Source organism: Trichechus manatus, unplaced genomic scaffold (assembly GCF_000243295.1).
Source record: "Trichechus manatus latirostris isolate Lorelei unplaced genomic scaffold, TriManLat1.0 scaffold00199, whole genome shotgun sequence".
In the NCBI taxonomy this organism is placed as follows: Eukaryota; Metazoa; Chordata; class Mammalia; order Sirenia; family Trichechidae; genus Trichechus; species Trichechus manatus.
Genome location: NW_004444135.1, coordinates 2,771,385 through 2,791,601, shown reverse-complemented (window position 1 = coordinate 2,791,601; position 20,217 = coordinate 2,771,385). Strand labels below are relative to the sequence as shown.

Here is a 20,217-nt window from a genome sequence, read left to right as displayed (position 1 = left end):
ACTTGGAGAGTGAAGCTGGGCTGAATTTCAGCCCCCTCCTAGCACCTCTCAGCTGTGCCCTGAACCTTGAGCACCCAGATACTGCAAATCCAAACAAGGTCCCTTATCTTCCCCATCTGATCCTAGGTGACACATCTGTGCTACAATCTCTTCCTCTATAAAACAGCTTTTTTTTTTTTTTTTCCTGCTAACTCAATTGAGTTCAGTGGGAGGCGATTATAATAATTGTTTCCGTTCATTGAGCACCTATGTGTGCCTGGCCCTAGGCCAGATGTTTACTGTGTTATCTTATTCAGGAAGGCCAGGCCCCCTCTGACAGGTGTTATGTTCCCCTTGTAGGGGCGAACCGTCCCTGCTGGAGGTACTCGGTCTGGTGGCCCTGAAGTGTTTTCCTTCCTGCCTCTCCCAGGATTGGTGGACTTGGAACACTGTCCCAGCCCTCCTGCTTCTGGCTGTGTGCTCGTCCCAGGAAAATGTCTTGCCCACAGGCCTCCCTTGAAAATGGTCTCTGCCACTTTCTTCAATATGTACAAGAGAAGAGAGGCGAAAGTAATCTATTCCATTTGTGTCTTGTTCTTCATTTTGCAAATAAAAATGAAAATTGGTTTCATGGGAGAAGGCAGCTGCCTTAGGAAAAAATATCTGGCTTAGCATCTCATAGAACAGCATGTAGGTTTCACCAGGGATTTTGAGATATGCCTCAAGGGGGATCGGCTTCCTTCTTCTTGAAGTCAGGGTTTAAAAAAAATAACTTATAGTGAGCGGTTCTGGCAGAACATGCCATGCAGCCGCCCCAGCGCCCCAGCTGGGCTTTCTGGTTAGTCTTCTGCTATGTGCTCATAACCCCTAAGCCATCCTTTGGGGATTGAACTTCACCTGTGATGTGGCCTTCTCGCCAGCTGGCCCATTACCCCCACGTACCCGGCTAAGAGCAAACAGTCTGCATCTCCTAGTCACACACTGATAGATAGGAGGGCAGCGGCCAAGGAACACACAGCGCAGGAAGTAGGGCAGAGTGTGTGTGTCCATTATAACACTCAGAGTGCAAAGTCCATGCATGCAAATGAGAAACTGACTCTCAATCCTGCCTTGCCATGAACGCTGGCCGTGCTCCACCTCACTGTAATCTTCTACTTACTTTCAGCAGCCCCTTCACTCATCGGTTCTGGAAGCAAGTTTTCCAGAAAGCCCACGTTCTGCCAGGAGGCGCAGAAGTGTGTCCCAATCAGATATGAACGCTGCTCACAACCAAGAGGATGCTGTTTAGGGACTCGCTGGACCAAGATCCCTCTCCTGTCTGCATGGGAAAGGGCCGGCAGCTGCTGAGCAGGGTGGGGAGAAGACTCCATCTAATCTGAGCATGTTAGTGATGCAGCAGATCCTGGGGCACATCGGACTTCAGCCTGGCTCTGGCCTCCACCTTCTTAATTTCTCTGAGGCAGGCCAGCTGGCTGGGCTTTTGAATCAGACCCATCTGGGTTTGAATCCTGACTACCACTTCCTAGCTGTGTGATGCTGGGCAAGTGATGCAATCTTTTGGAGCCTCAGTTTCCTCAGCTGTGAAACTCTAACTTTAGTTTGTTTTAGGGTTAAATAAGAAAATGTGTTTCAAGTGCCTAGCACAGGGCTGGCCTGAGGTGCATCCTCCCCCTTGTTGAACACTGTGTTCAGGGATTTATCTGCTTATCGAAGTTCCTGTCTCTGGTTTCTTGCCAATCCAGTCCAGGTGCCCTGGTTAGACACGCTGAGTGGTACCTTTTTTTTTTTAAACAAAAATTTTATTTCCTATGCTTATATGGAAGGAGCCCTGGTGGCAAAAATGGTGAAGCGCTCAGCTGCTAACTGAAAAGTTGGCAGTTCAAACCCAGCCAGTGGATCCATGGGAGAAAGACCTGGTGATCTGCGTCCATGAAGATTACACCCAAGAAAATCCTGTGGGGCTGTTCTACTCTGTCACATAGGGTCATTGAGTCAGAATCAACTCTACGGCATCTAACAACAAGGCTTACCTGGAGGGACAGTGCCTCGCACTCTCACATGCATACACATCACCAGGGGATCTTGTTCAAATGCAGATTCTGCACTTCCCACAAGTCCCTGGTGGGTACTGATGCTGCTGGCCCACGGACCACACTTTGAGTAGCAAGATGGTAGTTCCAAGATTTGAGATCCTACATATAAAAGTGCAGTACTGGCCAGGGGCATCTATGTTTTAACTAGCCCTACATTTTTAGACTTTCTGGAGTATCAATTAGAAGCCTTTTGAAGTCCAATTGGTCCTTTCTGGGGGTAGGGGCTCTTTGAGATGGTATCCTCTCATTCTGGATTGGGTCCCTTGGCTTGGTGTGTGTATGCAGAACCTGGATCATGCCTTTGATCTTGTCACTTCTGTTCTGCTGTGCAGTTGCTCTGCTGTTCAAGCTGGTGTTAACTACCGGTCTCCAGATTTACACTCTCGGTGTTTGCTCCTCTGGCCCTCAGCACTATCCCCGCTCCACCCCAACCCCGACCCTGCCTTGACCTGGCCAGCACCTTCCTTAACCAAACTCCCAAGGCAGCCCGAGGACGGTGAGCTCAGGCTGCCATGGTGGTGGGGGGGATCTCCCTTATGAAGTGCTTCCTTTGGAGGACTTTCATTGGCTGGCAGATTACACAATTACAGGTAACAAAATTACCTGGCTCAAGTGTATTTTGTTCTTCAACCTCCCCTCGTTTACAAATCGCAGGGTGTATGTAACTGAGTTGGAACCCTGGTGGCGTAGTGGTTAAGAGCTATGGCTGCTAACCAAAAGGTTGGCAGTTTGACTCCACCAGGCACTCCTTGGAAACTCTATGGGGCAGTTCTATTCTGTCCTGTAGGGTCACTAGGAGTCAGAATTGACTCAGTGGCAATGGGTTTGGTTTTATGTAATGGAGTTATCTGAGGTGGCCAGGGCTAGTGGAGGGCTGGTTAGCACTGAACCAGAAATGCCTGGGGGAGATAAAGAACGTGGCAGCAATTGCACTGAACAGTTTTATTTGCTGTTGGGGGATGGAGGGGACAGGGAGGAGTGAGGAGGAGGAAGGGAAGCAGCTTCAAGCCTCCCCGCTCCCAAATCAGTAAGGTTGGGCATGTTACTTGAGTGATGATCTGAGTACGTAACGGCCCCAAGCTGTGCCTGGTATAGATTTCCTGTTTCAATATAGGTTTTATTAGGGTGGAAAAAGGAGGAAAAGTAATGACTTCTACTCAAGTGTCAGCAGGCTGGCTAAGGCTCAGTCCACAAGGGTGGGGACACTGGAGCTGTCTGTAGTCCATGGGTGCTGAAGTGCCCAACAGGCTGGAGGGAAGAAGGGACAAGACCAGAGCCCAGCCCAGGCAGGGGCGCGCAATGGGCCCACCCCTGCTGAACGGCACATCCTGCCACTGTCCCTGCTTCCTCCCAAAGGCAGCCCCTCCCCTGGCCCCAACCTTTCTATGGGCTGGTTCCCAGCTGTTATCTGACTTAACAGTCAGGGCTGCTGGGAGGATTGGAGACCTGCCCCAACCCTCAGCCCCTCCCAGGCCAGCTCTGGGGAAACCAGTTTAGGCAGAACCAATGCTGTCGCTAGGAGGGTGTGGCAGAGATTCTTCACAAGTATTTGTGCAAGGAGAGAACTGGTAGACTTCAGGGCAGCTGGGGTGGGAGCAGGGCTTGGCAGGGGGCTGGACCTGCCCTCTGTGGCGAACAGTTGAAGGGTCGGGCCTTATGGTCTTCTAGAACAAGCCTGCTGAGCGGCTCAGACTGCCTCCTTGAGTCCTCACCACCAGGCTCCCAGAAGCCCAAGGCTGGGGGAATTTTCTAGAATGCATATTACAAAGGCAGCTCTGGCAGCAACCTGTGTCTCTCACCATCCTCCTTCACATCCTCCTCTGCTACTAGAGAGCTGGTGTTATGGACAAGCAAAAGATGTCTTAGCAGAATGTTTTCACTCCCAGCACCCCTGCAACTAAATTGAAACCAATAAACTCACAGGCCAAATATAGAGCTTAAAATTAAAAGGAGTCTTAAAAAAAAAAAAAAGGACCAGTAACTTGAGTCCATCTTATAAACGCTAAAAAACAAACAAAAAAAAAACCCCCAAAACTCATTGCCATAGAATCAATTCCAACTCTTAGCAGTCCCTATTGGACAGAGCCGAACTGCCCCATCGGGTTTCCAAGGCTGTAATCTTTACGGAAGCAGACTCCACTTCTTTTCCCGTGGAGCCACTGGTGGGTTCTAACAGCTGACCTTTCGGATAGCAGACAACTGCTTTAACCACTGCGCCACCAGGGCTTCTTAAAAACAAAACGAACACAAATCCTCCTAAACCCAAGAATAGTAGCCTGATTTTAAAGACACAGGAAAGACACAGGCTTCTTCCCCACATCTGGGCTGGTGGCCTGTGTCCTGCACCGGTGCCCCCTGTGCTTGGCAGGAGACTCAGGTGAATGGACAGTGGGGAGCTCTGCTGGCAATTTCTAGATGCCAGCGGCCCTGCTCCTTGGAAAGGCTCCCGCTGGGCATTCACCAGGGCGCCGAGGGGTGCTGCGCAGCCAGGGCGGCTCGTCAGAGGAATGCAAGGTGGACAGATATCGTCCACTCATCTGGGCCCAAGGGCATGGGTGATGGGGATGCTTTAAATACTCTGTGCTTCCCAGTCTGCCTTACCTGTTACCGTTGAGTTGATTCCAACTCATAGTGACCCTATAGGACAGAGAGCTTCCCCACAGGTTTCCAAGGAGCAGCTGGTGGATTCAAACTGCCAACCTTTTGGTTAGGAGCCAGGCTCTTAGCCACTGCACTACCAAGGCTCCAACAGTAGGTGCCCCTTAAATACCAGCTAGCCTGCCTTGGAGTTCCTGGGTGATGCAAATCATTAAGCGCTCGACTGCTAACCTAAAAGTCAGAGGTTTGAATCTACCTAGAGGCACCTTGGAAGAAAGGCCTGGTGATCTACTTCCGAAAAGTCAGCCACTGAAAATCCTACACAGTTCTACTCTGACACACATGGGGTTGCCATAAGTCAGAGTCAACCTGACAACTGGTTAGCTTTAGATCAGCCAGAGAGATCATATATCCTCCCAACGCAAACTGCTGTCTTACAACTGATTCCGGAAAGGGAATGTTAGCAAAATATTGAGGACTATACTAGGTTAAATCTAAGACTCCAAGAAGCCAAGTATTCTGTTTTGTCTCTCACCAGCTGCTGCTTGAATTTCTCCATACTATATGACGATCAGAGCCCCGGTGGTGCAGTGGTTAGGAGATCGGCTGCTAACCAAAAGATTGGCAGTTTGAATCCACCAGGCACTCCTTGGAAACCCTATGGGACACTTCTACTTTGTCCTATAGGGTCGCTATGAGTTGTAATCAACTCGACGGCAACGGGTTTTTTTTTTTTGTTATTGTTGTTTTATATGACGATCTGGTTCTTTCAAGCTCTGCTAAATACACTTGTCTCCCCATTTCCCTTTCTCTGGGGTGATGTGAAAAACTCTGATTCTGTGACAAATCAGAGTTGAAAACGGTGGCAGATGAATGAGCAACGCAGGGCAAAGGGCTGCTGGTAGGATACATGTGTATACACATACATGTATATATAAAACAAGAAAATATTTTAATTCTCTTTTTACATGGCCACAGAAGGCTTTCTTCAGTCAGGTAAACCCCTGGCCGGCACCCCTCTCGTGCTGGGAGGTGACTGCGTGGTGACCTGCTTCAGGTACAGATTCTCTTAGCGAGTCGGCACAAGTCACCGTTACTGCTGGAACCAGCTGACTGAAACTCTGCACTGAGCCCTGGCAACACGGTGATCCTGTTACGAGCCACTGCCTCCTTGACTCAGCTTCAGCTCAGAACACAGTTTCTCTCAGCTGTCCAAAGCCTCAAATCACCAGTCATGGTCTTGACTATACTCTTGATTTTTATAAAACTTTTTTTTTTACATATAGCACAATAAATGTGCTCATGAAGCGCTCTAACATAGAGCACGTGAACACCGTGGAGCGCCACTCCCCCTGCCCCCACAGCAGCAAAGTGCGACGGTCGAAGACTTGCCCACGGTGTCACGCCGGCCGGAAGATAGAAAGGTCACCCAAACCCACACGCAACGCCTGTTCCACACAACTGGGTCCGATATGAAAACTTATTTTCTTTGTCCCATGGGATGTAGTAGCAGTAACAGAAACAGTGTCATTTTGTAAGGGGCAGAGGGTGTCTAGCAGTCTGGAGCTGACGGAGTGATTATTATCCAGAAATTATCTAGAAATAATTGCTGAAGGGGAGCCTGGTTCTTGACCCTGGGCTGAGGTCTGCACTATAAATGCAGGGGCTGCCTCTGGGGCACTAGGGCTGATACAGTACCCTCACTCACTCACACACACAAACATGCACGCATACACACAACTCACTCCAACTCACTCATCCCCACACCCCAGGGGAAAGTGCACTTCCAGTAGCTGGTATAAAAATAGATTGGCACACTCTTTTGACACAGTGAGGGGATACTTAAAAGCTCTCCCCCAACTTCTGCAAATTCTCTCCCCTTCTGTTCTTTACCACCTCACACTCTGAGTTGGAACAGGTTTGGAGAGAAGGCCCTGGACCATACTTGCAAGCTGTGTGTGTGCCCGGAAGGGGGACTGGGATGGGACAGCTAGGAATTCTTGCTCACAGAGGGCTGCGCTGGGCCTCGGGCCACCCCTCGGCTCCAGCACGGGCCTGCTATCTTCAGCGTGGTGTCCTTCTTCCCTCACTCTGAGTCGTAAACAGCTCACAGTTCCTCTCGGCTAGCCAGACGAAAGACTCCCTAAAAAGTTTCCAGTACGGCTTCCACAAAAACACGTTGAGAGGAAAAACAAAGTGTGGCATTCTGAGTTCTGTTTTTGCATTTCCAGTAGTGAGTGCGGCTCCACAGGCTCAGAGGAAGCAGCCCTCGCCTCCCAGGCAGGCGCCCCCCGCCCCCCACCACGGGCCTGTGCTAGGAGCTCTGGACCAGGCGTCTGTAGTGGGGCATGACTTCATGCTCCGGCAGATGAAGGGCGAACTCTAAGGCCACTAACACTGGAAACTCAAAGGCGATCAGCTCTCGTCTGTTCAGCCGGAACTTCTCTTCCAGTTTCTGCAACAAAAGTTGAAGAAAACCAAAAGCATTTTAGCTTTGAAATGAAAACCCTAGGCTTTCTCTGTGTGTAACAGCTTTGTCAAGGAGCCCTGGTGGCACAGAGGTTAAAGTGCTCGGTTGCCAACCAGAAGGTTGACAATCTGAACCCATCAGCTGCTCCGCAGGAGAAAGATGTGGCAGTCTGCTTCCGTAAAGATTACAGCCTTGGAAGCCCTACAGGGCAGTTCTACTGCGTCCTATAGAGTTGCTATGAATTGGAATTGACTCAACGGCAATGGGTTTGGTTTTGGTTTAACATCTTTATCCATCAGCCGGTGAGTGTTTACAGAGAAACTCACTACAGTCAAGACTCTGTGGAGGAAGAAAGGGAGGTACCAGGTATGCTTCCTGCCCTCAGTCCCAAAGGTGAAAGGAGAACCTTCCCCAGGGCCCACAGTCTGTGGGACTATCCCATACATCACGATTCCATTTAATCCTCCCAATAACCTTATGAGGCTGATGTCAGACTTTATCTCCATTTTACAGATGAGAAAACAGGCTATAAGAGGTTCACTAACTTGCCCAAGGTCACACAGACAGGAAAATTTCCAGGGCTGAGATTCAAATCTAACTGGATTCAAAACTCGACGTTGTTACAACGAGGCTCTTCAGGTTTACTGCTGAGACTAAAAATATAGCAAATCATCTACAGTAATAGATGGTCATGCAGTGAGTTCAGAACTGGGTGAACTGATCATGTGTTTAATCTTCTCATTTTACGGGCAGGGACTCAAGTCCTAGAGCGGGTCCCCTCATTTCAGAGCGTCACACAGCGAGTGCGCATCTGAGCGGGGCTGAGAGCCCAGGCGTGAGGCCTCACCACGTGGGCTGCGTTTTCAGTCCATCTCAGTGCAGGGGCTGCTGGTGCCAGGAATGGAGACCTATCAGGCTGGGGCTGGGGAGGGAAGGCCTAGTTTTTGCTAGGGCACATTCTAGTTTGGCTTTGACTCAGCTTTTTAGCTTAATAATAATAATAAATCTAGCCAACTGAGTAACTGGTGACTGCATTCAGATTTTAACTGGGCTCTTGCATCAGGTTAACTGCTACTGCAAACAGCTTGTCAATGATCACCATTATATTCTGCATTAATACGATTAGATTTGCTCTGGGGTACATGACTCAACTATGATTAAATGTGTAGGATACCATTTATAATTTTTATTATTATTTGTTGTTTCTAAAGATTCTCCAGTTCAGCAACTATCTACATAAGCCTGTTGAGTCTCAACAGATTTGGTGTCCAACGATCACCTCCATGTTCCTGAAAGTATTTATTGTACAAGCTAGATGATTTTGTACCATTTCTGCTTGAAATCAGAAAAGCACTGACCTACAGAACACTATGTGTGTGTATGTGTGTGTGTGTGTGTATGTAGCATTGACATTAGCTCCATTTCTGCCTTGAGTTCTCTTTTGCCAATGAAGACAAGTAGATAGATGGACATGGGGGCATCCATATATCAATCCAAGGAGGTCAGTGTTTCCTTGCTTTGATGCGGGCTCTCCTTTCAAAGGATGACCACCAAACCAAATCCACACCCTTCCCCAAGGAGGCAGCAGCCAGGGCAGCAGGGACATTGAGGTCTGTTGAGCCAATGTGTCTGACAGATGCTCTGTGGGCCACACTGCCCACAGCTCCCTTGCAATTACAGTGACATCTGCAGCTGTGGGAATCATTTCACCCTTCATAGTTTCTGAAAATGGAGTTTTAGGGTGAGACTCCATGCTGAGGATCTTCAGTCTTGCCCCTCCGTTCTGAAACAACCTGAGACATGGCATCTGGATCTATCATGGACGAATGACTTCATAGCCCTCACCCCTATCACCGCTAAGTCTCAGAGCCCTCTGCAGCAGGGTCTCAAGGCCAGGCTGCACTGAGACAACCCTGGGTTGTAATGTGTGCTGGCCGAGCCGTCAGCACATGGGGCCACTTACATCAATCAGATGCTTGACTTCGTGCTTTTTGAGGTCACTTCCAATTTTGGCTGCTAACAGCACACACGCTCCAGCACAAAGCTTCCGGTTCTGTTTGTTTAGCTTTCCCTTGAGGGTCAGCTTCTCAAAGTAGACAAAGGCCATGGCCACAGTGGGCTCCTCAAAGCCACAGTCCTCCTGAGCAAGCTTCCGCATCTCTCGCTTCAGACTAGAGAAAGACAGGGAGGAGGGACTAAGTCTTGTTAGAACTTGCCGTTTCAGGGAACACACGAGAAACAGGCTATCCCAGCTGGAAAGCACTCTCTTTTCCATTCCCAGAAGGGTGAAGTGGAATGGGATTACAGTGTGAAAGTTGCATTATGGGCTGGGGCTTTGGCTCTTCTCTGTCATTCAAGTTATACTGACCACATTTATTCTTCTTCTTGCCCCAGTCCCAGCAGCCCAGTGCTGCCACCATCTCCACCTCCAGAGATGGTGTGGGAAGGAAGAGCAGACCAGGTAAGGACGTGGACTAGCCAGAGCCCTAATGAACATGACAAAAGAAGTGAGTGCCCAAGGGTTGACTGGGAACTAGGAGCAGAGCTTCCAAAGTTAAGAGGGAAACCATTTGGGGAACTTCAATCACTCCAGGAAAGAATTAGGTACTTGACATAAGCTCTGCCAAATATTGGTTGTGTTCATGAACTAGGGCAAAAATGGTTTAATGTTAAGAGCATAATAACCAGCGTACTTAAGAAAGCTATCTAGCAATGAACAAAGTGTGAAGACCTTATTTTTCTCACCTCTATGGCTTGGGGGTATACCAGAATCAAATCAGCAGTAGGACACACACTTGTGTAAACACTGGCACATATTCAACATCATGCTGGTGTACAGTTTAGCTTCTATTACTACACACGCACACACACACACACACACACACAGACACAAATTGTGCTGTTGTGGCACAGAGAAACAAATCAGCTCCTCTCGGCCCCATAGTTTGACTACTGACTCCATCAGCTGTAAGGGAAGTATGCACCTGACTTGGGGCTGTACTGGTGACTGCATAAAGATTGGGCTTGACTGTCATCTCTGGACAGACTATTGAGTGTGAAGGGTTATCCCAAACCCTGCTATACCAACTGTTTTCTCTTTTGCTTTGTCTACATTTGAGGCAGCAGTGAACTTAAGGCTTCTCCTATTCTGAGTTTTGAGTAACATAAATCTTAATGAACTGGTGAGTCAGCAATAGAATGAAATGAGTCTTTCACCAAAGGAACACCCCCCCCCCCAGATCCAGGCCAAGTCCATGTCATGAGCTTGAGCTCCTGTCTGCTTCCCTTGGCTCTCCTACCACATCCAGGCACAGGTCAGCCAGCATCAGACCAGCCTCTTTTTACCGAATAGGACCAGGTGTCATGTCCCCGGAAGAAAAGAAAGAACCATCATACACAGTATGAGCTTTAAATGCATGCTGGGGAGGGGTCTGAAGGGAAAGTTCAAGTGGATGACAATCCTCACTTACCTCCTTATTTTGCTAAGTGTTAACTTAATGTGCGGAAACTTCTCCTTGAAGGTCTCGTTCATGTCCTTCTTGAGATCTGAGGGCTTCACGTAGTCAATGACTGTGGTCTGTAATAGATGGGTCAACACAGGTCACTCCTTAAAATAAGGGTCTTTATGTAAGAATCACACATTAGCTATGACCAACTGACAACTACCCAAACCATCGAGCAATGGAACAACTCGGATTATAGCCACAGCAAGGGCTCTGTTGACTCCAGGAGCCTGAAGGAGCACTGGCATTTGAGGAGGGCAGATGGAAAACAAACTGCAGCAATGAGCAGGATACAGCAACATTTAGAAAAACTGGCTCCTAGACCATCAGTGGAGTCCCTGCGTGGTCTAAATGGTTAACATGCTCCACTGCTAATCGAAAGGTTGGAGGTTCGAGTCCACCCAGAGGTGCCTCAGAAGAAAGGCCTGGCGATCTACATCTGAAAAAAATCAGCCGTTGAAAACCCTAAGGAGCACAGTTCTACTACGACACACATGAGGTTGCCATGAGTCGGAGTCGACTTGATAGCAACTGGTTGGTTTTTAGACCACCACACTAGCCAGTCCCTGAAGGGGGTGGGGGTGACTCAGTTTGTGGATTTCAGCCTGTTGCTCCACAGTGTGGTGTTTAAGGCATTTGGCCTCGGATGGATCTGACTTCAACCACACTGTACCGTTCACTAGCTGTGTGGCTTTGGGAGAATTATTTAATCATCCTAAACTCCAGGTTCCACATTTGTAAAGTAAAAACAGTGGCAGCACCTACCTCCTATGACTATTTTGAGAATTCTGTGACAAGTAACATGCTCTGTTCAGTGCCTGGCATACAGCAAATGCTCAATACATGTCAGCTATTACTAACAGGCCCTTCAACTTTTTGTTCTGCCTCTTTTCTAATTTCTATCAGTCTCGACAGACTGGCTCCTTCGAGAAGCCCCGTCTGAACTTCTGTTCCTCACTGCTCCCCTTCGTCCTGCATTGCTAAACTCTGAATTACACACAGGCTTTTGCTGGGTTTCACCCGGGTTGGTCTCATCCCTACCCCTCCAGAGAATGCTTACCAAGGGCTGGGACAAAGTATGATGCTTCTTCTGGCTGGCTACAGGCAGTGGCCTTAATCAGGCAAAGCCAGAGAAAAAGAAACTCCCGATTCTGACAGGGGGGCCCATTCACACGAATCACCCACTGCAAACCTCTACTTGCACAAGGCGCAGCCAAAGTTTCCTTCCTGCTGATAACAGCTGGTGGCTTTTTCTGTTCACCTCCATTGACAAGACACTTGGTTTGATGCAACTTTAGAGCAGGCACCTTTGGCTGTTAACCAAGAGCTGGCAAACAGGCGGCACCCCCAATTCAAATGGATCTTAATGGTATCGTCTTTGCTCCTCTGGTGAATAAAGACAGCGTAGCAGAATCAGGTCAAACTATTCCACCAAAACCACTCAGTGTTTTCTAAAATTCCAGGTGGAAGAGCACTCAGTGTATGTCATGCCATGTCTCCTTCTGGGCCCAGTCAAGACAGTTTCCCCCACACCGGTCAAGATGTGCCCATTCTGGTACCTGTCAGCGATGTACCAGTGGCCACCCGGGTGCAAGGCACCACAGTGTGTGAACATGAGCATTTGCACATGTGTACACACTCGTGTGCAGTGCTGCTGTATTGGGGCTTGGAGTGTATGTTCATGGGATTTTTATGGAGGCCACTCTTGAAAATGTGGAGGCTCAGCAGAGTGAACCCTCCGCTGGGGCAGGCGGCCCTCCCAGGGTGCTTTGTTCCCCTTTCTACTTTTAAGAACAGCTCTATTTCATCTTGAACAAATGTCTCCTCTGCGCTGAACAGGATGTAAGATTTTTCGTGTAGGAAACAGGCAACAGAATGGGGTCCACATTGAATACGCTTACTTCAAGCTAGGGCTGGCAGCCAATTCTTCTATTTCCTAAATGCCCAGCTCTACCCTCCCCCCTTCCTTTCACCCTCCAGGCACCCTGAACTCCCAGAGACAGCCCCTCCCACTCTACTTCTCCAGACAAAAACTGCTCAGCTTGAAGCTACGTGTGCAGCCTCAAGCAAAAGGTCACCTGCCTGCTGGGGGCAGAAGCCCTGTGAGCCCCAAACAAGGAATATCCTGCTGCTTAGCAATCATTAGAAGCCCTGGTGGCACAATGGTTAAGAGGCTGGCTGCTAACCAAAAGGTCGGCAGCTTGAATCCACCAGCTGCTCCTTGGAAACCCTATGGGGCAGTTCTACTCTGTCCTATAAGATTGCTGTAAGTTAGAATACACTCGTTCGCAAGGGGTTTAGCAATCATTGGGGTTTCCAAACTGGGCTGTCCGAGTGCCTGAGAGCAGGGAGAGGGTGGAGAGGCTCCTGGAACCCTCCCCTGAGGCAACCACAGCAGCCCGGCTTTGATCTGGTGATCCACACTCACGTGTAAGACTGCTCTGGAAAGAGTGCTTCTCTGACAGAGAAGAGGTTTGTAAACCAGGTCCTATCCCTCACTTCACAGAGGCAGAAACAAGCTCAGAGAAGTGAAGTGGCAGTCCTGGCTGCTTCCAGGTCTTCCAGGCACTCCCCTCCTGCTTTTCTTCCCCTCTTCCTGACTGAAAAGAGCAGTGGGGAGTAGCACTCTACTCAGGGGCGTCAAAAAAATCCCACACAGGACCATGGTCTCGGGGAACATCTAGCTCAACTGGCATGACACAGCTTATAAAGACAATGCTCTACATTCTACCTTGGTGAGTAGTGTCTGGGGTCTTAAAAGCCTGTGAGCGGCCATCTAAGATACTCCACTGGTGTCATCCCTTCGGGAGCAAGGGAGAATGAAGAGAACAGGATACAAGGAAAAGATCAGTCCGAAGGACTAACTGTCCACTGCTACCAAGGCCTCCACCGGACTGAGTCCAGTACAGCTAGATGGTGCTCGGCTACCACAACTGACTGCTCTGACCAGGATCACAATAGAGGGTTCTGGACAGAGCTGGAGAAGGATGTAGAACATAATTCTAACTCACAAAAAAAAGACCAGATTTACTGGCCTAAAGGAGACTGGAGAAACCCTAAGAGTATGGCCCCCAGACACCCTTTTAGCTCAGTGGTGAAGTTATCTCTGAGGTTCACTGTTCAGCCTGGGAGTGGACAGCCCCGTAAAACCAAATGAGACTAACGAGGTACAGGAGTCCAGTGACAAGGGCCAGAAAGCAGAAGGGTACAAGGAAGCTGGTGATAGGGAACCCAAGGTTGGGTAAGGATATTGTTGATGTGTTGTGAGATTGTTAACCATTGTCATAGGGCAACATTTGTAGTAACTGTTAAATGAGAAACTATTTTGTTCTGTAAGCCTTCATCTTAAGTGAGAATAACAGCACAATTGGAAGAGCGTAGTCAATGTCACTGAACTGTGCATGTAGAAATTTTTGAAATGGTGTATCTTTGGCTATGTGTTTTTTCACCAGAAGAAAAGGTTGAGAAATTAGAGGGTTGACATGTTGTGGGGTTGTTAACCAATGTCATAAAACAATATGTGTACTACTGTTTCATGCGAAACTATTTGTTTTGTAAGCCTTCACCTGAAGTACAAAAAAAAAAAAAAAACCCACACAGAAGGCCGCATGCAGGAGGAAGGGGCCTGGGGTTCAGGTTGTGGGCGGGGCCTGGCCCAGCCCCAGCGCCACCTCCAGCAGGTTGGGTGACAGGGAGAAAGTCACTTCATTTCCCTAAGCCTCACTTTCCTCTTCTCGGAAATGACACAAAGAATACCTGATGGGTCTCTTTATTGGTTTATCTTGAAGATCACAAGAGAGAACAATGTACTGAAAGGGCATTGGAACATTTTTATCAGGAGCACAAAGGTGGGGTAACAGCAGAGGCGGGCTCCACCCAGCCCCAATGAGTCAGCCTCAGAGGGTGAGGCCCATGTATCTGCCCTGTGACAGGCCTCCGAGGTGATTTTATGCACATGGGTGGTTGCAGGCTTGCAAATTAGATTCTCCTTGCCTGGCTAACACTCATCCATGGTTTGGCTCTTAATACCACTTCTGTAGGATTGATTTCCCTGACTCCGTGGTGGTCAGCTGCTCCCCATCACCCACTTTCACTACACACTGTGGTCTGGACAACCAGCCTCCGCTGGATGCCCTGCTGTACCAAGAGGCTGGAGAACTAACAGCAACCTTCCCCAGGCTCCTTTGCAGCTAGGATGCCAAATACAGTTTTGGTTCTTCCTGTCAGAAGCATGTGTGAGAGGGCAGAACTGAAGCAGAGGCTGTGCTTCTGTTGTTTCCACAGGTAGCAAAGCTGTGGTCAGAGTCCCAGCGTCCAGCCACTAGCTTCTGGGTGTCCATTTTGCCAGTGTAGACCCCAGCAGGTACAGCGTGGCTTCCTGATTGTGGCGGTGGTGACATCCTGACCTTGGGGTGATTTCCTAACCATGGTGGTGACATCCTGACAGTGGGGATGACACCTTGACCATGGAGATGACATTCTGACTGTGGCAGTGGCATCCTGACCATGGAGGTGACATCCTGACCTTGGTGGTGGTGACTTCCTGACCAGGGCAGTGGTAGTTTCCTGATTGTGGCAGGGGCCGCTTACTTCTAGAACTGGTAGCTTGTGCCAGCTTCCCAAGTCCTGAGCACAGAAGCTGTGGCAGCAGGCTCCCAGGCAGCCTGGGTCTACAGTGTGGCTTTGGGAATCATTCTGAAATCCCACCTTAACCTGTTTCTCCAGCCTTCCCAATGTGAGTGAATTCTGTACTTTGCAACTGAATCACACCTGATACACACTGCATTTTTGTTTAGCATTTCCCACTACTGAACCGAACCTGGGCTGGCAAGTATGGGATCAGGGAAGAGGTTCTGATTCCCCTGAAGGCACGAACGTCATCAGTTCCCTGAAGCACCAGGGCTTGTCTCCAGACCGTGACACCCCACTTCCCTGGGGCCCTTACAGCCCACATCCCTGGGGCCCTTACAGCCCACTTCCCCGGGGACATTACACATTTCCTGACTAACCCAGCTTAAGAAACATCATGCCAGTGCCAAAAACTCAGCTCAGCCTGCAGCCCTTGGGGGTGGGCAATGAGGGGCTGGGGCCCACGGGCCTTGCAGGAGAAGCTGTGTATACAAGTAGCCTGTTCTAGCTCTTGGGGTGCAGTGCCAGGGCCTACTTCTCCTGAGAGTGAGAGGCTGGTCCCTGGACAGCGGTGGACAGAGGGTTGGTGTGCTATGTGGTGGGACACCTGGCAGGGCCCTGGCCTCAACTAGTGGCAAACATGGCAGTCAGCAGCCTGGCATGGCCCTCACACTCTGTCTTCTAAGTGACTGAATCCTTCGGGACCCCAGCTCTGATGCTGGAGGGAGGGAAGTGGCCTTCTGCACTCCTCCTTGGCACCTTCCATGCGCAGTTTCCAGCTGCAGGAGCTGGACCTCAGTGAGTGCTCCCAGCACCTCACAGGAGACCTGGCACCTACCTGGCCTTACACTTACATACTTATTTGGCTGTCAGCTGACTACATGTTGAATCTCTGCTAAACTAGACCAAAACCAAACCAAACTCATTGCCACTGAGTTGATTCTGACTCATAGAGACTAGATACAATCAATTTTGGCCCAGGGTCTCTGCAAATTTCCATTTTTCTGTCAAGGTCCAGGGATAGCTATTCCTTGGATCAGAAGCCCTTGACTTTATTCTCAGGCAAGCAGCAGTAGCTGCGTCCCCCTGGACTAGTGGCCTCTCTTTGCATGGCCCCATTTTCTGATCACTCATTGGCCAGCAGCCCCAGCCCTCATCCCCAAAGGGCCCGTGGCAAAGGAGGAAGCAAGTCCAGAGTATGGTGTTCCACTGGGACGGTCAGAGGCCAGCCAGGCCCCCCAGCCCCAGAGGGGGTCAGACTGGGTCCTCTGGGAAATCTAAAGATACCTGGGGAAAGAGGCCCCGTGAATGCTGACTGCTGAGGCCAGCTGCCCACACCTGAGGTAGGTGCCCAACAATATCTCATTTCTACACTTCGCCATGAGTTGGAATCAACTCAATGGCAACTGGCTTTACTGGTGGTATGTTTGCTTCAGTCTGTTTAGGGGTAGGGGCAGGTTGGTTTCTGGTGTAACGCCATGCCCCAAGACTCAAGACGGTAGGAAAATGGCAGTAAACCATATGTGTAGGTCTCTGAGTCCCTCAGGCTGGCTGAGACATGAAAGTGGTGCTTGCTAATCAGGGTTTTCCCACGGCCTTGCTGTGCTCCCAGCTGTCCTCCCCTGCAGGCTCTGAGCCACCCACCCGGGCCCCAGCTCTGTCCCACAGCAGGCTTAACCTTGGTCTTGGAGGGAGTCTCCGGTGCCAAGCGTGGCCCATGCCTCTGCTCTTCCTGCCTCCTTTGCTTGCTGGGACGGCGCTCTCTTCGGTCTCTCTTTCACCCCCGATCTCTGTGCTGCAGCTCAGCAGTGAAGAACAGACCTGGAGCCAGACCCCCTGGGCTAAGATCCCAGCTCTGCACTCGGCAGCTGGGCAACCTTGTGCCAACTGCTTAGTCCCTCTGGGCCTCAGTTTCTTCATCTGGCTTTTCCTTTATGTTGATGGCTGCGGGGCACTGGGAGACCTGTGGGGCTGCTCCACACTCTCCTCACACTCAGCTGCATGGGACACACGATCAGGATGGCTGGGGGGGTGGTGGCCCCCAAGTGACAGTCTATCCCACACCTCTCCTCAGCACACACTAGGCTCAGTATGGGATGAACCACCCTTGAGCCCAGGGCTACACCCCTCTGGCAGACCACTGAGGAGATGGCGTCTCTGCGGTCCTCTCCTGGGAGCAGAGCAGGTCTTAATGGCTCGAGAGAGAATAAGTGAAAAGTTAGGTCAATGCTTTGTTCTGTCACATCTACCAGTCTAACTGTATGATTTATAAAAACACTCAATGCCTGGGTTTGCCACTGCATGTTACTATAACTAACAGTGCTAACTAAGCAGGTTGTGGGTCCTTCCCGGTCTGGGGCAGTCTGAGTGACCACTGTGTGCTGGTACCTAGTTCCCCAAATGAAGGCTCCTCACTGCCCACAGTTGCCAACAGCTGGGCTACGTTACTGACGGCAGGCCCGGCGCCAAAGTGCTGGTGATTTTGCAGAGGTGGCAATTCTGCTCTCGGGGTGAGAGATGGCTTGAGTGCACTTTCTCGCAGCTGTCTGGCCGGAGGGAGGTTGTGTGTACACAGCTGCAGACAGCAGAAGGGGGGGACGGCTGGCTGGGAGGAGGAGACCATCCAGACACAGAATGTCCAGAAATGAAATTCCAAATGAAGCCCTGCCCCACCTGCCCCTTTGGAGACGGGAAGTGGAGTCAGGAAGGGCTAGCGTGGGGCTGACACCCCGAGTCCCTTCTGAGATGACAGGAAGAGATGGCAAGACCATACCGTGGTTATCTGGCTGGGAGACCCTACCACATCTATTGTGGAGTCATTGAGACACCCTGTGCTTTTTATAAAAACAAACAAAAGCTTGACTCATCACAAGGAGAGAGAGGTTCTCCATGTAACTTAACTTGGACCCCATCATGGCCCAGGGCACCAGGCCCACTGCTGTCATGTGAAGGCCACGCAGGGTACATTTAGGGGTGCAACAGGAGAGGGTAAGGCAGGTGAGGGGGAATGAGGCAGCATGTGGGGGCACGTATGCCCTGATAACAATTGTGGAGAACACCAAGGGGCTCAGAGCTGATGGCTGCTGGTCCAATTCCAACAGAAATGGCAGAGTAGATACTTCCTTCTACTACAAGGGCCTAGCATGGCCCTGGAGAACACCAAGGGGCTCAGAGCTGATGGCTGCTGGTCCAATTCCAACAGAAATGGCAGAGTAGATACTTCCTTCTACTACAAGGGCCTAGCATGGCCCTGGAGAACACCAAGGGGCTCAGAGCTGATGGCTGCTGGTCCAATTCCAACAGAAATGGCAGAGTAGATACTTCCTTCTACTACAAGGGCCTAGCATGGCCCTGGCCTCTGTTGCTGGCCACCTCCTCTGCCCTCCAAATCCCCCTAGAAATTCCTGCGAGCAGCTCTTAACGAGGATGTGAGCTTGCCATTGACTCTGTACTGTTCTCCTCTAGGTCAAGAACCCCCTGAGAGCAGGAACACTCCAGGGAAGCTGAATTCCAGTCCCAGTTCCTAGTGCTACCTGTAACCTATGAGCTAGCTGTGAGACCTGGGCAGGTATGCAGCCTCTCCAAGCCTCAGCTTCCCGCCTTTGAAACCAGTAATCAGTTGCCATCAAGTCAATGCCAACTCATGGGGACCCCATGTGGGTCAAAGTAGAACTGCGCTCCATAGGGTTTTTAATGGCTGAATTTTTCAGAAGTAGCTTGCAGGCCTTTCTTCCGAGATGCCTCTGGGTGAATTTAACCCACCAACCTTTCAGTTAGCAGCTGAGCAGGTTAACCATTTGCACCACCCAGGGACTCCACGCCTATGAAAGGAAGGGGTGAAATAACGCAGTGATCTCTGCAACTTCTTCCTGCCCCAACATCCACTGCAAAACTAGAGCATTCTGCTTCAGCTGCACTTGTCTGATATCCATCAGAGTCCCCAGCTCAGCCAGGCACTGAGAAAGCAGATGTTACATGCTCACTCAGGTAATTAAGCAGAGCGGCAGCCCTCGACTAAATCTCTCTAACCATGAACAGATGGGCATTTCAGCTGTTCTATGCATTTAATCCGTTTCCCTAAGAGGACAGTAAATCACAGGGAAACTATCGGAATGAGCCCAGGCCTATGCAGCCTTGGGTCACACTTGTTTCTGTTTCTATTCATCGAATTCCAAATCCATAATCCTGGATTTACTCTCCCTCCCTTGCCCTCTGGGGAGTAGCTCTTCAGTTTCTCTCTTTGAAATGAAATGGTTTGCAAACTGAGGAGAGAAAAAAATGAAAAGTTGCCTTTGCTTCACCACACATCGATTTACCAGGTGATGCAAGCACTTTCATGTTTTCAGGTGTTACGTCCAATATTTATCTGGCACTACAGAAGCTTCTGGAGGAGTGTCTCTATCCACTTGAAAGGACACTAGGTGGATGTGACACCAAGTTTGCACACACCCAGATCGTATTTGGATGCATTTTTAAATTAATGCTTTTTAAATATGGTGGCTTCAGAGCATGAGTCAATGAACTGTGTATAGAATATTATGTTAAAAATCATCAAGCAATTACCAAAACAGTATGTGTGATGGTTAAGATTGTGTGTCAGCTTGGCTGGGCCATGATTCTCAGTGTTTATATGTGATCAATCCCATGATTGAATATGCTGTGAGTAGCCAATCAGCTGAAAGGGAGTTTCGTTGGGGGTGTGGCCTACATCTGAATATAAGCAGATATTCTGGCTTTTTGCTTGCTCTGGATCCTGTGGCTGTCTCCTGTCTGTCTGACCTCTGGTACCTGGGACTTGAGCTAGCAGCTTATCTGCCGATCCTGGGATTCACTGATCTTCACAGCCTGTGAACAGAGTTCTGCTTTCCATCCTGTGGATCTTGGGTTCGCCAGTCCCTGCAGCTACTTGAATCGGGAGAAGTCTCTATCCTAATCCATGGACTTG

At 49.8% G+C, this 20,217-nt stretch overlaps 1 protein-coding gene across 1 annotated transcript in view; it reads right to left on the bottom strand.

The window, feature by feature from the left end:
• Window positions 1-6,975: 6,975 nt before the first annotated feature.
• CABLES1 (Cdk5 and Abl enzyme substrate 1) overlaps window positions 6,976-20,217 on the bottom strand; it is a gene marked incomplete at its 5' end in the record, with an annotated part of 143,569 nt that continues 130,327 nt past the window's right edge. Inside the window, 3 exons of the mRNA XM_004387934.1 lie at window positions 6,976-7,125; window positions 9,104-9,311; window positions 10,611-10,717. Of these exons, the coding sequence (XP_004387991.1) occupies window positions 6,985-7,125; window positions 9,104-9,311; window positions 10,611-10,717 (456 nt within the window). The remainder of the gene's footprint in view (window positions 7,126-9,103; window positions 9,312-10,610; window positions 10,718-20,217) is intronic.